Source organism: Hemibagrus wyckioides, linkage group LG05 (genome assembly GCF_019097595.1).
Source record: "Hemibagrus wyckioides isolate EC202008001 linkage group LG05, SWU_Hwy_1.0, whole genome shotgun sequence".
NCBI classification, from domain to species: Eukaryota; Metazoa; Chordata; class Actinopteri; order Siluriformes; family Bagridae; genus Hemibagrus; species Hemibagrus wyckioides.
The window spans coordinates 25,655,712-25,672,245 of record NC_080714.1 but is presented as its reverse complement, the minus strand read 5'-3'; the positions used below and the strand labels follow the sequence as shown (position 1 = coordinate 25,672,245).

Below are 16,534 nucleotides of genomic sequence, written 5' to 3'. Positions count from 1 at the left end.
CGTACCTAAAAATACTGGATGAATAGGATGAGGGGAAAAAGTCCGTTATGTGGCGGGTTGTTTAATCAATGTAAAGAAGTGTGTGTGTGTGTGTGTGTGTGTGTGTGAGTGTGTGTGTGTGTGTGTGCCGGTAGGCAGACCTCTTTACTCCTGCTCCTATTGGGCAACACTGCTGTAGTCTGATACTCAGGCTATGTGAAGATAAATACAAAGGTCAAATCCCAAAAGGATATCAAGCGCCCTATGTTGGCGGCAGGCGCCATTATTTCACATCACCGGTAGTGCACTTAAAGTAGGGAGCGAGGGGTTGTTTGGTATTCAGCCAGTTCAGTCAACTCAACTTATGGACCACGGAGCTTGTTATGCTTGTTCTCCGCGAGGATAATTATGGCTATAAATAGTATGGCTCGCTCGTGAGGATGATTATCAGTCTGATTTCGCAGGGGTTTGTGAATAAAATAGAAGAAGATAAAGTTCTCGCGGACTTCTTGCAGCTAGCTAACGGCAGCAGTTAGCATAGACACTTCCTCAATGCAGTGCCGAGCGATGAGAGATTTAGCATGCGACCCGTGAACTTAGAAATGTGAGTATGCGTTTATAGCACTGTTAATAAACTTATTATTACACTCGTTGTTTGGCTATAAACGTAAATCAGTTGGTTTCTTTACGAAACTTAAAGGTGTAAGCGGAGTTAGCTGCGTTTACAGTCGCTACAGTATGCGGTAAGGACAAAAAAAAGTGATTTCCAGACCAACTAGCTATAATTATAAAACTTTAATACATTATCGTTTCTTAGCGAATTTATATATCTTCATGTTGGAAAAGTACAAAACTAGGGTTAGAAATATCTGTCTGCATCATTCGCTAGTTATCTAATGACTTAGTCGCGGCTAGGTTTCTTTCCTAGTTCCTATTATTAACAAGCTAACAGGTAAACTAGCTTGTTTTTTCGAATAATATTTTTATTTTTATGGTTTGTGAACTTTTAAGGGTTTTTTTACACCCTCATTTAGCTACCTCAGGGGTCAAAAAACTACACAAAGTGTTTTGGATCCAATCTACCCATCTTTCCCCTCTTTGGTTATTCTGGGAACCATTTCACAACGTTTTGGGAACGTTTTGGTTAGTGAACATACTACATCCTAGAGAAGATACAAATTTCAATACACATAGCTGTATTGGGAACTAAATAAACTGTTAACTAATTGATATATCTAATTAAGTTAGATACTAATTGTTAACAGTACATAATTGTGTTTATCTTAATGATGTGGTTTACAGTACGACTTAAATGTGTAAAAAGCTTTACATTTCCCGTCTAGTTTGCTGGAATTTCACGAGACGTTAAGATCCCGTGTAAAGTGGACCCTATTCAGAAAGTGTAATGCCGCACAGTTGACCGTTCTTCTCATTAGTATGTGTGAAACCGCACTAGCTCGCTCTAACTAGTGTCTCAGCTTTGCTCTGCAACAAAAAAAGGAGAGAAAAAAAATGCCTGTAGTATATTCAAAACTTCCCTCGCAACTGAGGAGGTCTTCAGCAGCCAAGAAAGTGGTTTTCCTCCTGGTGGCTGCATACGGAGTGAAAAGACTCTACCCGTACGTCTCTGAAAGACTTAAAGCACGTCCCAATGCTGGGGATGGTAGATTGAACGTGCATCACACGAATGGAGAGCCGGTGGAGGTCACGGAGAGGCGCAAGAGGAAGAGAAACTCACCTGCTGTGAACCGAGAGTTCCTTTTGCGCTTGAAGCGGCTTCTGAGCATCCTTTTCCCTCGGTTTTTCTGCAAGGAGCTGGGTCTGCTGGGTTTCCACTCAGTCGCTCTGATCTCTCGCACATTCCTGTCTATTTACGTCGCCAACTTGGACGGTAAAATAGTGAAGACCATAGTGAAAAAAGACCCCCAGGCGTTCATGTGGGAGTTAACCAAATGGCTCCTGATCGCTATCCCGGCAACGTTTGTAAACAGCGTTATCCGTTATCTGGAAGGCCAGCTAACCCTGGCGTTTCGCACCAGGCTGGTGAGCCACGCTTACCAGCTTTACTTCAGCAACCAGACCTATTACCGTGTCAGCAACATGGACGGCAGGCTGGCCAACCCGGACCAGTCGCTGACGGAGGACGTTGTGATGTTCGCCGGCTCCGTCGCTCACCTGTACTCCAACCTGACGAAGCCCTGCCTGGACGTGGTGATGACCTGCTACACGCTGATCAAAACGGGGCAGTCTAAAGGTGCCAACACGACCTGGCCTTCGGTGATCGCCGGCATTGTGGTGGCGCTCACGGCCAAAATCCTGCGAGCGTTTTCCCCACGCTTCGGGAAGCTGGTGGCCGAGGAAGCCAAGAGGAAAGGGGACTTGAGGTACATGCATTCACGCATCATCGCCAACTCGGAGGAGATCGCCTTCTACGGGGGTCACAAGGTATTCTGATTCTGATGATCTAAATGTCTGTTGTGCTTTTAACCAATTTAGAAAAAGTCTTCAGGGCTTCCTGTTACAGGGAGATAATCAATAGGTGGAATGAACTGGCTCAAGTTACTCTTACCGAGTGTTTTACTCGTCTAATACCACAGCAATGAGCCAAGATTTACTGATTTATTAATGAAAGAATGACACATCACAATGTTTATGAGTTTAGTCACATTTAACGTTCTGGAAAGTTAATCCTTGTTATTCATCATGTTATAACAGCTATATAACAACAGTTCCCACATCTCTCTGGTTTTTTTTGGGGTTTTTTTGCTCTGGAAGACAGAAGCCACAAAGCACAAAGTCCTCCATGCTGAACACATTCCCATGGTACAAAACGTACAGTTTCAGCTTTTCCTTTGACTCTTACCCAGCACTTTGACACCGGAGAATTAATTAAATGTTAATTAAACATCTCTTTACAGAAAACTTCAACTCCAGCCAATTTAGAGCCCTTGAACAAGCAGATGTTGAAGTGTTTTATTCTTTAGTTCATGTCTAATTTCCATATTGCTCTGCCTCACATGTGTGTTCAGTCATTCTTGTGCTTTGAGCATGCTACAGCACGAGTCCCGTGAAGAGACACAATGTGCTTACGCAGTAGTTGCTATTCCTAGACCAAAGGAGCATCATGTGATTTGGAATAAAGAGAAAACCCTGGAACTGGGGCAGATTTCAGTATCAGGTTGTTCTGACCCTCACAATGATCACTGGCCTTTTTTTGGCACACACACCGACTCAACTGTAGGCTTTCATTTCACAACACCCACCTAGAGCCCGGTGACTGATTTGAAACAGGGCCCAAAACTTTAGGAAAAGGAATGGGGCGTATTTTTTGTGAGTTCTCTTTAAAAGTCCACGCCGTTCCCAGATCGTGATGATGCTCACCTGCTGCGTGCTCGTGTGTGCGTACGTGTGTCTGCGTGTGTGTGCGCGCTTCTGCCGTAGGTGGAGATGTCGCAGCTGCAGCGGAGCTACGAGGCACTGCGCTCGCAGATCAACCTGATCCTCTTCAAGCGGCTGTGGTACGTCATGCTCGAACAGTTCCTCATGAAGTATCTGTGGAGCGCCTCGGGTCTCGTCATGGTGGCCGTGCCCATTATCACCGCTCCGGGGTATTCCTCACATGGTACGACCCGCACGCTTGTCTCTGTGTACACTCACATGGTGACACACACACACACACACACACACACACACACACACGGCATACACAAAATAACTGCAGTTCCGTGGTTGAATTCTTGATTCTGATTGGTCAGAAGAAAAGCATTATTTTTGTATAAACAGCATGGCTTGGATGTTAGTTTCGGACGCGACATGAACGTCGGGTTGATATGAAGGCGCTTGTTCGAACACTTTACAGTTTCTATAGTGACAGCTCACACACAGGGACATTCAGGGTGGACGTGCCGCATAATCTGGACTTAATTGTTTGTTGTTTAACAAAAGGGACATGTATAATCATGTTTGGAACAGACTCCGTGGTGCTTTGCAAAGTTTTCCCAGCATGAGAAAGTCTTCATGACGGATGAGTTTTCACTTTCCTTTTTCCTTTTAGTCAAATGACAAGCTGCTTTGTTTCGGAGATGAGGTTGGTGAAGGGTCGAGTGTTTCTTCTGTGATTGGCAAACAGGATCTGACTTGTCTCTTGACTGATCCACAACTATAAACTGTTCATTAGTAAATGAATCAACTGTAATTGTTGGTAAATTACTGTGGGTGCAATAACAAACTCCAGACATGTGAAAACGATCCAATCCGGGCAGCTGCATGTCATATTCCTTAATTAATAGCATTGACACAGCAATTAAGGAATGCCATCAATTAAGGAATAAGACATTCGCTTTATAGTAGTGGTGTAGGCTGAGACAATACACTTCTAAACAATGAGTTAATCAGGACGCATGTTTGAATATTTCCTGGCGTCTAGGACTGTTCCAGTAGGTGGTGACAAAGCCTTAGTTACCACGACGACATGAGACAACTCGAATGTCCACTCCAAGTGAATGATTTTGCAAAAGGAAGTCTTAATAAGCGAAGGTCAGGTTTTATACAACAGCGCTGTTGGAATTCTCAGATCTGATTGGTCAGAAATCCAAATAAAAGGTGAATGTAATGCGCATACATCATTCGAATGCTTCATTCCTGACAGACTTTCGGCTGTGATACATGAACACAGCTTCCTTACCTTTTCCTTAACTCTGTATGATTTAACACTGCCAGCTCCTAGCCTGTGTCTGACTGTGATAATTAATAGCCAATCCACACGAGCGCTGCCCGTGATATTCGTAGCGTGTTAACTTCCCGATGTAACGTTTCTCTCGTTCCTGTCGTAACCGATAATCAGCCTCCCGGTGTGATACTCGAAGCTGTGTTTCTCTTTCATCTTTATGTTGTTTTTTTATTTTAGATTCAGAGGACGTGAAGCAGGCAGTGATCGGGATGAAGGAGGAAGAGCTGGTGAGCGAGCGCACCGAAGCCTTTACCACAGCCAGGAACCTCTTAAACGCAGGCGCCGACGCCGTGGAGCGGATTATGAGCTCCTACAAGGAGGTGAGGTGCTCCGTCATGTCCTGAAGGTGGCGATGTTGGACTGCTAGGATTTAGTAACATGGGCTTGATAACATTCATCTAGCTCGTATAGAATCGATGTAACTTTTAAGTGGGGGCTTTTATTTATTTTCCACGGTCTGTTCTTGTCTTAGGTGACGGAGCTGGCAGGCTACACAGCGCGCGTGTACGAGATGTTTGACGTGTTCGAGGAGGTGTGTGATGGTGTGTATCGCCGATCAGTCGAGGACCCGCAGGGCACAGAGAAACATGGCGGGTCACGTGAAGTGAAACATGGTATGAGGTTGGAGGGGCCTCTACACATCAGAGGTGAGTTATTCACAGGTTTAACTCTTATCCCATGTTTAAGTGGTATATCATTATATACGTTCAATTAGAAATGTATGATTGGTCTATTTATACACAGTAAGCATTATATAGAAACATAATACATTTCTAGTTAAATACCCCTTTTAGGTTCTCATTGGGGCTGTTTTTATTTTGCCCCAGTGATGGAAAGTTTTTAGATTTAGGGGTCCAAGCACCGAACTCAACTCAGACTCCATTCGTTTATCAGTGGACAATTCAGGAGTAGAAAACTCTCTTAAATAACGTTCTATTAAATGATCTGAATCATGTTAAACTATTAATGTTAATCTGTTAATTCCAAAATCTGAAAAGAATTCATGAACCAAGACATTTAAATAAAGAAAAGAACTGAATTTTAAATAAAATACTCCATGTAGCATTTATTATAATATATCTTATAATACTTATAAACTTATAATATATCTGTATTTAACTGGTCTGGTAGTGAAAGTAATTATTTATATGAAACTAAATGATGTTTTTAGTTTTAAAATATCTCATATTTAATGCTGAAGTTATGATGACGATTTAGCGTACCCTATTTGTTAATATATAGCTGTGTGTGTGTGTGTGTGTGTGTGTGCGCAGGTCAAGTAATCGACGTGGAGCAAAGCATCAGATGTGAGAACCTGCCCATCATAACACCCACAGGCGACGTTGTAGTGTCCAGCCTCAACATCAAGGTATGCACTCAAATTGGTTTTTACACAATGCTAACCCGTGTGATCCGATCCAACAGACCAGCTACTGTTGCTCAAATTGCTGAAGAAGTTAATGCTGGTTCTGATAGAAAGGTGTCAGAATACACAGTGCAGGACGGGTCAGGGCTGTTTTGGCAGCAAAAGGGGGACCAACACAATATTAGGCAGGTGGTCATAATGTTATGCCCGGTCGGTGTATGTTAAATGTCTAACTGGTGAATATAGCAATTGGCTAAACTTTAAATTGAGTTAAACCGTTAAGATTCCAGTTAGTTTAATGAGGCGAACTGTTATCTTTTCTACGTCGTGTCTGCGGTTTGGTTTTGTTTATATGTATGAGGCTTTTCCCAGTGCGCTGGTATGCAGCAGCAGAATAACACAGCCACAAGGATTTATAAGCCATTCATTTATAAATATATCTCAACCCAGATCTCTGTTGTTGGGGGAAAAGGCTGTGTTATTTCTTAGCGTGCTATAGATTAACATAATTTCAGAAGTTATTTTAACACTTGCCCCGCATACCTTTTCCTGTTGAACCTTTTCAGAGATTCAGGGAGAACAGAATAATTTCTAGATAAGCTGATTTAGCTGATTAAAGGCAGTGAGATCTGAATTTTTGCCTGTGGCAGGGTAGAGCGCCGCTTGAACCGAAACCGTCTGCATCGAAGTGTCTCATCTGCACTTTCTGTTCGTTTGGTGATCAGCTAGATCGTTTCAGATTTTGCATTTGCATTTATTCTCCTGCTGGAGAAATTGATCTAACCTTACTCTTGAGACCCTGAGACAGAGCCCTTGTCCTAAAAAACGTTTTGTTATACCACATCAGTGCGTTTTCAGGAACGAACATGAAGAGCCTTCAGTTCAGGTGTTCTGCTGACTTTTGTTAGCACAGTCCACAAAGCGGTGACAAAAAAATCGATAAACATATGTGACATCTGATTAATGATCTATTAAGAAGTTTATTTAAGGATAAGCAAAGTCACCCAGGCCAGATATTTTCCAGTTGGTCCTGTTATTCAGTTCAGATTAAATATGATGTTTGTTTAGTCGGCTCCGTGGAAATAGTATTAAACCAAGATACATCTTATCAAGAAATTTGATAAAATTTTCTATGAATATGCAAAGCCCCAAAACCCTATATTTCTCACCCCCTGACCTCCTTCTCCTGGTGAACCAATGTTGAAATCTGACTTTTATATTATTATGACCCACTCGCTTGTTATGTGCCTCAACCCTAACTTTGGTTTTTCCCTAACATTGTCACTTTACTTCTTTTTTCTCCCCCCACAAAACCACTGCAGTGACACTTTTTGCACTTGAGTAAACCCAAATTAATTTCCCTAAAAGGATTTAATCACATGGCGTAAGTAAGGAATAAAACACGACAGCAGACAGAAAATAATCATCGGCTGCAGTAACCTCCTGTTAGAGCCGCTGTCAGAAAATTGATCAGCACTTTCTGACCAATCGGGAAGGAGAGAAGGCTTCAAGAGCTTTAGGAGATAAAATGGCCGGGGAATCATGGGAAGCGAAACGTTAATCGAGCCTGGCTGTATTAGTGATGGCTCAGTGTCTATAGAAGGTAATTGTTCTATAAGAATTTTCAAATATAGTTTGTTTCATCTAACATGTTGATGTTTCCTTAATGATGTCAGTCAGTCTACACCAGACCTGCTGGTGAATAATCGTGTTTCCTGTTAACTTCTGGGAAGCAGGCTTTGCACTCCAAAGCCTGATGTCTTCTGGCTCATTGCCTGTTTGCCAGGAACAATGTGTTGATTATTCCCAAACACCGCCATCCCTCTCAACTCATGGAGACAGGCCTTCCTGTGATGACACGCTGTTCCGCTGAAGCGTTAAGGAGATCGCATCGCTAATAACCCTCCGTGGCTTTCGTGCAGCAGTCATCTGCCACCCGCGTGACTCGAAGCGGGTACCCACAATGCCTTGTGAGACAGCCTTAAACAGCACCACGCCTCCCCTTTTTATAGAGACGGGGCGAAATTTGTGAGAAATAGCAGTGATATCATTAAAGAGTGCATCGAACTGTGGCACCCTTTTCCAGACGACTGTGTCAGGCTGACAGTTAGTGGCACAGCCTCGGAGTTAAAAGGAGGGGCACGATTTATATAATTTATTCTAGCAAATCAAGCAATCACCATTGCTATTCCAGTGTGTGCCAACCACTTAGACAGGTTTGCTCAGTCTGGAAATAGGACTTGTTTCCAGAAGGAACCCAGATGTCTTTGTGGAGCTCTGTAGAATTCGGCTGATCCAAGTTGAGCATTGTTTTAAAGCAAGGTCTAATGTGTGTTTGCATGAAAATGAGGCATTTATTAACATCTATTACGTCCATTTAGTGCTTCAGAGCTCCTGCTTTCAGTCTGTAGTATGCATGTGATTGCAACAGCTGAAAATTTTTTTAGCACATATTCCTGCGCTGAAAAAAGGGAACAAAAACCCACTTACTCCAATCAAACTCACTTATAACGAATGTTAGTAGTTGTCAGGGCTTCACGTCAATTTTTTTTGCAAAATGACTTCTTGAACATCCCATTCTAGATTTATTCCCCCTTTTGCTGTTACAATAACCTCTCAATTATTGCTTATTCCCATCCAATTCCTTTCCCATCACCACCCTTTTGGATTCTTAGCTCGAGGCCAGCTACCCACATCCTTCCTCCCCTGGGCTGCTCCTTACCCCCAAGGCCACAGACACAATTATAAAACAGATTTTGAATAAACCTGAAGGTGTCTGCCTACCTTTTTGTTGTGGCCAGCCTCTGTAGCCCTGTAGGCGTGCAGTTCCAGTTCAGGTTGTTGGGTCTTTTACTGGCCTGTCAAGCTCCTGGCTGGCTCGCCACTAAAATATGTTTCCTTCTTTGTTTGGAGCGGGGCTGTAGGGATTTGGACCGGGATGCAGTCAGTGTTCCAGTTCATCTCGAAGGTGTTCAGTAACACATGTTTTTGGACCATTTAGTTCCAGTGAAATGAAATCTTAATGCTTAGATAAAGACATCTTATACAGTTGTGTGCTTCTATTTTTGTGTAGTAACCATTTGGGGAAGTGGCACATATGTTATATGGGATGATCAGGTATCCACAAACCTTTGTCCATTTAGTGCATGTATTTGTGTGAGATTCTGTGTGCTATTTTCAGTCTTAGACATGGAGATGCTTTTTTTTTTTTTACAGAAGAAAAACTATGGAGGATTTGTGTTATTAATGTATTTGTGTGGGTTTCATCACTAAGTGGCTAAGTTACCAGAATGAGTTGGTGTTAGAAAGTGAAAATTCAATATAAACAGCTTTGTTAAGACTCTCTTACCTGCCTGTCTTAGTTCTTTAGTTGCATTTTTGATTTTTTAATGTTTATTTAAAGCGTATATATTTACTGAATATTTGCTTTTTATTGGCCGGTTTTGAGACATTTTTTAATACATGGATATGAATTTGTCTGTGGTAATTGTTACGTTATTTACTGTCCAGCGTCACCCAAATGAGGATGAGGTTCCCTTCTGAGCCTGGTTCCTCTCAAGGTTTCTTCCTCATACCATCCCTTGCCACCGTCGCCACAGGCTTGCTCATTAGGGATAAAATAGGGATAAAATAGTTTAATAATTAAATTTAATAATTTATTCTTATTTCTAGTTATTTAGCTATTTTTTTTTATTTTTTTATTTTAATTTTTTTTCCCTCCCCTTTCTCCGTTTCTCTTCTTTTGTAAAGCCGCTTTGAGACAATGTTCATTGTAAAAGGCGCTATACAAAATAAATTGAATTGAACTGAATTGAAGTAATTGTACATAAGCTACAAATGCAATAGTGTTTAGCCTGAACAACATCCGTGTAGTCCTTTAAACAGAGCCAGAGACACACCCACACACACCCATACACACACACACACCCACACGCACACACACATTAGCTGACTGGCTTTAACAGACACTGCATAATTTTATAATTTTATCCACTTATTCCTCTGTTTCTTCTGTCTTGTTTTTTATTCGCTGTACACGCACACAGGTGGACGAAGGAATGCATCTGTTAATCACGGGCCCGAACGGCTGCGGTAAGAGCTCTCTGTTCCGGATCCTGAGCGGCCTGTGGCCCGTGTACAGCGGGGTCCTGTACAAACCTCCGCCGCAGCACATGTTCTACATCCCACAGAGGTACAGCCAATTAGAGAAACCACATTAATATATATACGGCAGCTAATTGAATCGATATTCTTAGGTAATTCACGTTTAATGCCATCGTAGTGGTAATTGTAACGGACATGAGTAAAGGTAACCGTTTACTGTTTCCGGTAGGGATGAGATTTATAGACCAAAGTCTGGTCACACATCACAGGGGGCTGCCTTTTTCTTAATTTAACCATTAGAATGACCCCCAACTGTTAAGAAGTTATGGAAGTGTGTGTGTGTTCGTTCTCATTTCATGCCCTGCTAAGCTAATTAGTAGTGATGAAGGTGGTGATGAAGTGCAGCAGGTTCTGCGAGCAGTGGGTCCAGATGGCCCTGCAGAGCGACGGTTTGACGTGCCTGCCTCATTGCACAAGTGAAAGAGATTACACCCGCAGCAGCGGCAACCGAACGTGGCCATGCAATAACACACTTGTTTCTAACATCAATTAAATCTTAGAGATGTTTAGGCTCATTACAGCTTAACAATGAGCTCAACACATGTGGAGACATGTGTCGGAGAGGGAAGTAGAGCGCAAAAGAGGGAAATAAAGTTAGACTGTTTGTGGTGCATTTAATCGCACATACAGTGTTGGGTAAAAAGTGGAGATTAAAATACATAGGAAATAATGACAGTGTGGCAACAACGTGATTGTTTATGCAGTGCTTCAAAATTTGTATTACTTAAGCAATCAAGTGTTTACATTTAAGTACTAAAACTGGCCTTCGTTCACCCGCCTCTGATTTACTCTCCTGAAAATAATAAGACAAAACAATGTCTTGTTACAAGGTAAATGCAAAATGCAGCAAATATCCTCTGACCTGAGGCTTTTTCTCTTGTCGGAAAAGCTTCATCTCTGACTTCTTCAAAAAGGCTGACACTATAGAGTCAGGTATAGATATGATGGCGTATCAGAACAAGCCACAGTAAAATAAATCTGGGATTCGTGTTGAAAATAGAGCCGCTGTCAGAGCGGTTGCTGTGCTAGAAACGCACGCAAACACATTCTGACCAATCAGAATCGAGCATTACTTTAACATGGCCATTTGTGTCCATTACACAGCGTCTGAAGCAAACTTTTCACGCCGAGCGTGTCTCAAAAGGAAAAATTGTTTACATTTATCTCAAAATTACATCTCTGCTCTAGAATCTGAAACAATTTTCAGGGGAAGTGTATGGATTTGACCTTTCCCACAAGTGCTTTTGGGTTATTACGTGTCGTTGCCTGGCCAGGGTATCTGAAGAAGATTGTATGTTGTTGATGTGGCTGTGTAAATGCCAACATTCATTTCCAAGGAAAGGATTTCTGATGGAATGTCCATTTCATTTCATCCCGCGCAGGCCATACATGTCCGTTGGCACTCTGCGGGATCAGGTGATTTATCCCGACACGGATCAGGAGATGCGAGAGCGAGGCTTCACCGATCAGCAGCTGGAGGGAATCCTGCGTACCGTCAACCTCCTCTATATCCTCGAGAGGGAGGGAGGTGAGCACACACCTTCACCATTAACGCTGCTGAGATGTACTTTTTCTTTTTCCCTGCGTAGACACAGCACATTTTAGTGCTTTTCAGCTGTAACAGACTTAATTCAGCTGATGAAGGGCTTGATTAAGCGATCATGACTTTGACATTTATTGCTTTACTATAGATTTTTTTACAAGCCATTTGAACTGAATGTATTTGTGGGAAAGAATCCCAGCATTAACTCAGCTCAGGGGTAGAGGTGTTAATAAACATCACTTTTGCTTATGTACTTTAGGTATTGAACATGTAATTAGTGATATTGGAAGCTCTACGCCGAGACTGAGGTGGTCAATACGTTGTTTTTTGGCAGGCTGGGATGCAGAGAGTGACTGGAAGGATGTTCTGTCTGGAGGAGAGAAGCAGAGGATGGGCATGGCCAGGATGTTCTACCACAGGTGAGGGCTTTAATGTCTTATTCAATCACCCACAAGTCACCCTGAACCTGTCCTCATGTATTTGAGACTGTTTTTGTTCTTTTTGGCATTTGTGTGAAAACAGATCAGTCAAATAATTCATTATGAGTAATTCAAACGATTCTGTTCTATCTAGAAACATACACTGTTGGTTCCCTCAGAGTTTACTGCAACTCAAAAGTCTGGGAAACTTTGTCAACAAACCGAACAAATACAAATAGTAGGATGAAGAAAAAAATCTTTCATGGCGGCAGATTGTTTTTTAAAATTCTTTTCATGCTTGTAAAGTCGACCGTGATTGACTGTTCTGCCTCTTGCCCTTATGCTGTATGTTGACTGATCTCTGACTGATTTCCTTCAGGCCCAAATATGCTCTCTTGGACGAATGCACCAGCGCCGTTAGTATCGACGTGGAGGGGAAAATCTTTGAAGCCGCTAAGGATGCTGGGATTGCACTTCTCTCAATCACACATCGTCCGTCTCTGTGGTGGGTCTTTCTGTCATCTTTCTAACCAGCACGCTCCTGCACAGCTGGAGGAGAATGGAGGAGTAGAAGCCAGAGTGGTTTGAAGTCCACAAATAGGATTTTAGCAGACTGGTTTGATCCAAAAAAAACCCAAAACAAAACATGCATGATACTTATGGAAACAATATGAATATTCCCATTAATAAAGCCTGTCACTACCACATGATGGGAACTGACAGATGTTCCTTTTCATGTTATTAGCAGCTCTAAGTATGAAATATATATTTAAAGCAGCCAAAAAAATTCAATATGATATGACAATTCAATAATTTGATTTTAAAGAAGAGGAAAGTTAGCTTTGAGGAATGGGGGAGCTCCTAAATCCCTCCCCTCACTTCCATGACGTGACAGGGACAGAGGACACTTCATCTACAATTGTACTGACTTGCCCAAAGGCCATGGTTCTTTTATTTGGACTGACTGGCATAGAGGCCACGTCTCATTCTGGGTACTGACAGGCACAGAGGACATGTCTCATTCTGTGTACTGACAGGCGCAGAGGACATGTCTCATTCTGTGTACTGACAGGCGCAGAGGACATGTCTCATTCTGTGTATTGACAGGCACAGAGGACATGTCTCATCCTGGGTACTGACAGGCACAGAGGACATGTCTCATTCTGTGTACTGACAGGCGCAGAGGACATGTCTCATTCTGTGTACTGACAGGCGCAGAGGACATGTCTCATTCTGTGTATTGACAGGCACAGAGGACATGTCTCATTCTGTGTACTGACAGGCGCAGAGGACATGTCTCATTCTGTGTACTGACAGGCGCAGAGGACATGTCTCATTCTGTGTACTGACAGGCGCAGAGGACATGTCTCATTCTGTGTACTGACAGGCACAGAGGACATGTCTCATCCTGGGTACTGACAGGCACAGAGGACATGTCTCATTCTGGGTACTGACAGGTGCAGAGGACATGTCTCATTCTGGGTACTGACAGGTGCAGAGGACATGTCTCATTCTGTGTACTGACAGGCACAGAGGACATGTCTCATCCTGGGTACTGACAGGCACAGAGGACATGTCTCATTCTGGGTACTGACAGGCATAGAGGACATGTCTCATTCCCTGGGACTGACAGACACAGAGGACATGTTTCATTCTGCTTACTAATAGACACAGAGTGTCATTCTGGGTACTGACAGGCATAGAGGACATGTCTCATTCCCTGGGACTGACAGACACAGAGGACATGTTTCATTCTGCTTACTAATAGACACAGAGTGTCATTCTGGGTACTGACAGGCATAGAGGACATGTCTCATTCTGGTTACTGACTGGCACAGAGGACATGTTTCATTCTGCTTACTAATAGACACAGAGTGTCATTCTGGGTACTGACAGGCATAGAGGACATGTCTCATTCTGGTTACTGACTGGCACAGAGGACACGTCTCATTCTGGGTACTGACAGGGATAGAGGACATGTCTCTTTCTAGGTACTGACAGGGATAGAGGACATGTCTCTTTCTAGGTACTGACAAGGATAGAGGACATGTCTCATTCCCTGGGACTGACAGACAGAGGCCACGTCTCCTTTCCTGGGACTGACATTCACAGAGGCCATACTTCTTTTGGTAGAACTGACAGGCACAGTTTAGAGGTACTGACCGTTAAATAGGTCACTGACAGGCACTCACGTCATGCCTTTACTAGAAAATAAATGGTATTTATGATGAAATGAATGAGATTTAAGATCCCGTAATTATTACTGTTTCTGTTATTACGATATTGTGATTCTGTTCCCATGTTAATTATGCTATATGGGCTCTCTTCTCCTTTGACCACAGGAAGTACCACACCCACCTGCTGCAGTTTGATGGCGAGGGCGGCTGGCGCTTCGAAAGGCTGGACGCGTCCACGCGGCTCTCGCTGCAGGACGAGAAGCTGCGGCTAGAGACACAGCTCTCAGGGATCCCCAAGATGCAGCAGCGTCTGTCTGAACTGTGCAGCATTCTGGGTGAAAACAGCAGCGTGCTGAGCCCCACGGAGATGGAGGGGGAGCGACAGGAGGAGGAGGAGAGAGAGAGGAAGCAGCAGGAGGAGAGGGAGGAGAGAGACGCGCTCCCTGGTGAACAGGGACGAGGCCTTATGGAGTGATTTGATGCCAGGAGACGGAGATGATTTCAAAGCCAGCTGTTTGTGTGAGCGTGTCTGTGCGTGTGAATGTGAGTGTGTGTGTCTGTGCAAGTGTGTGGATCCATATACATGGGTTAATAATCTCAGATCAAAATGATTAGCTCTGATGTGGTCTTTAGGGGCTTACCTTAATTGGGTTTTCCACTGCATACATGTTTGTGCATGTGTGTGTGTGTGTGTATGTGTGTGTGTTAGATATGGGAAGAAAAGCATGAGGCCAGTGCCAGTTCTTGCAGGTGCAGCAGATGATGAAAGCTGCTCAATCCCATGTTATTACAATTCTCTACAGAATTTGCACAAACTCTCTGGCTCCTTGGGTGTGTGTGTGTGTGTGTGTGTGTCTGAGGAAGTGAGAAAGGAGAGAAGGGAGGCGTTTGGGAAAGGGGCTGCTGTCAGACCACTGACTGCAGTTCTGTTGTATTGTTCGTTTTAATAACAGTCTCACCATGCTGATATAACGTTAGGGATTACCACTCAGTGCTGTAGGCTTCTTTCTATGCCGTGTTTTTGTACGGTTTGATTTGTAAACTCTGTCAGAATGATAACCACCACACAGCTTGATGTGAAACTATGAATCAGGGTCGGGCGATTATGCCAAAACTTGTATCACGATACTTAGGAATTTAATTATAACCTGTTTCCATCCTCTATCTGCGAATCCCCAATCATATGACAGTCGAGTATCTTAAAGAATAAAGCCCTTTTTTTGGGGGGGGGAGCACTAGCTGTGCTGTGCTGTATTCACGAGCTAAGACAGAAACAGTCTTCTGTAATTAAGCACTTATTTTTCCCTTTAATCAGGGTGTAAAGAGCACTTAACATGCGCATGTGGGTGGAGCCTGAACGGGTGCAGGCTGTTGATTGGTCCAACAAGTGCCATTTAAAATGTCACATGAAGTTATTTTTTTTTTAAAACATTTGTATATTATTCCCCTTAAACCACAAACAATTACAAACATCACATGTAAGGTTGGTTCATTCTTACATTATGTGGAGCGTCCGCTATACGGGTCGCTGTTGCTATAGAAACAGTAACCTATTAGAACAAAGGCGTTCATGTAAACCCTGTGATTTGTCTTAAGGCTGGCAGTACAAAATTAATTAAGAAAATTAATCAAAACCTTCTGACCAGTCAGGATCGTGATAACTAATAATAAATCAGTTGATAAACTAGCTATCTGTTCATTTGATAACCAGCTGTTTGGGTTTTTTTTTTCGTGATTAACAATCGGTCATAGCGTTATAACCATGCTTAAAAAGAAATAAAGCATGCGTACTGTGTTTCATGATATTAATGTCATATTTCTCCACCCTGCTATTTTGTGAATGACGATGAGGCACGGAGCACTGACCCTACGATAAACGGCCACGGTCACTACGGTCCGTTCAGAGAGAGCTCTCCTCCCGCCCGCTAACTTCACTTATCTTTTGCTGTAGCCTTCTCTAAGCGAATTGATCTAATCCATCACCGTAGACGCATCTGGAGTTGTACTTTTTATCGCACGCTCTCTGGACTTCCGGGAGATGTAGCGGACCTGTTCGTCTTTAGAGGCGTTCCTTTAATCCTAGCCATGTAGAAGTCTTAATGTTTTGGGTTTTTTTTGCACACAATTGAAAATGCGTAGACCTTGAGCCGGTTTTTT

General features: G+C 43.0%; 1 protein-coding gene across 2 annotated transcripts; it reads left to right on the top strand.

Moving 5' to 3' along the window:
• Positions 1-227: 227 nt before the first annotated feature.
• abcd1 (ATP-binding cassette, sub-family D (ALD), member 1) lies at positions 228-15,800 on the top strand. Of its 2 annotated transcripts, none has more exons than XM_058390000.1 (11): positions 228-583; positions 1,323-2,424; positions 3,421-3,601; positions 4,886-5,028; positions 5,181-5,355; positions 5,983-6,077; positions 10,121-10,266; positions 11,621-11,766; positions 12,116-12,200; positions 12,580-12,705; positions 14,543-15,800. In XM_058390000.1, exons 2-11 carry the CDS (start codon positions 1,492-1,494, stop codon positions 14,850-14,852), a joined length of 2,340 nt encoding a protein of 779 aa, XP_058245983.1. In that variant the 5' UTR covers positions 228-583; positions 1,323-1,491; the 3' UTR covers positions 14,853-15,800. The 2 variants fall into 2 exon arrangements, with proteins under 2 accessions (XP_058245983.1, XP_058245982.1); XM_058389999.1 differs by having other exon boundaries at positions 228-1,122.
• The last annotated feature ends 734 nt before the right edge of the window (positions 15,801-16,534 follow it).

Bases quoted from the DNA above. Each gene is read 5' to 3' on its own strand.
- abcd1 (XM_058390000.1), top strand. From the start codon at position 1,492: ATGCCTGTAGTATATTCAAAACTTCCCTCGCAACTGAGGAGGTCTTCA. The intron at 6,078-10,120 runs GTATGCACTCAA...ACACGCACACAG, and splicing joins TGTCCAGCCTCAACATCAAG to GTGGACGAAGGAATGCATCT. The intron at 12,706-14,542 runs GTGGGTCTTTCT...CTTTGACCACAG, and splicing joins ACACATCGTCCGTCTCTGTG to GAAGTACCACACCCACCTGC.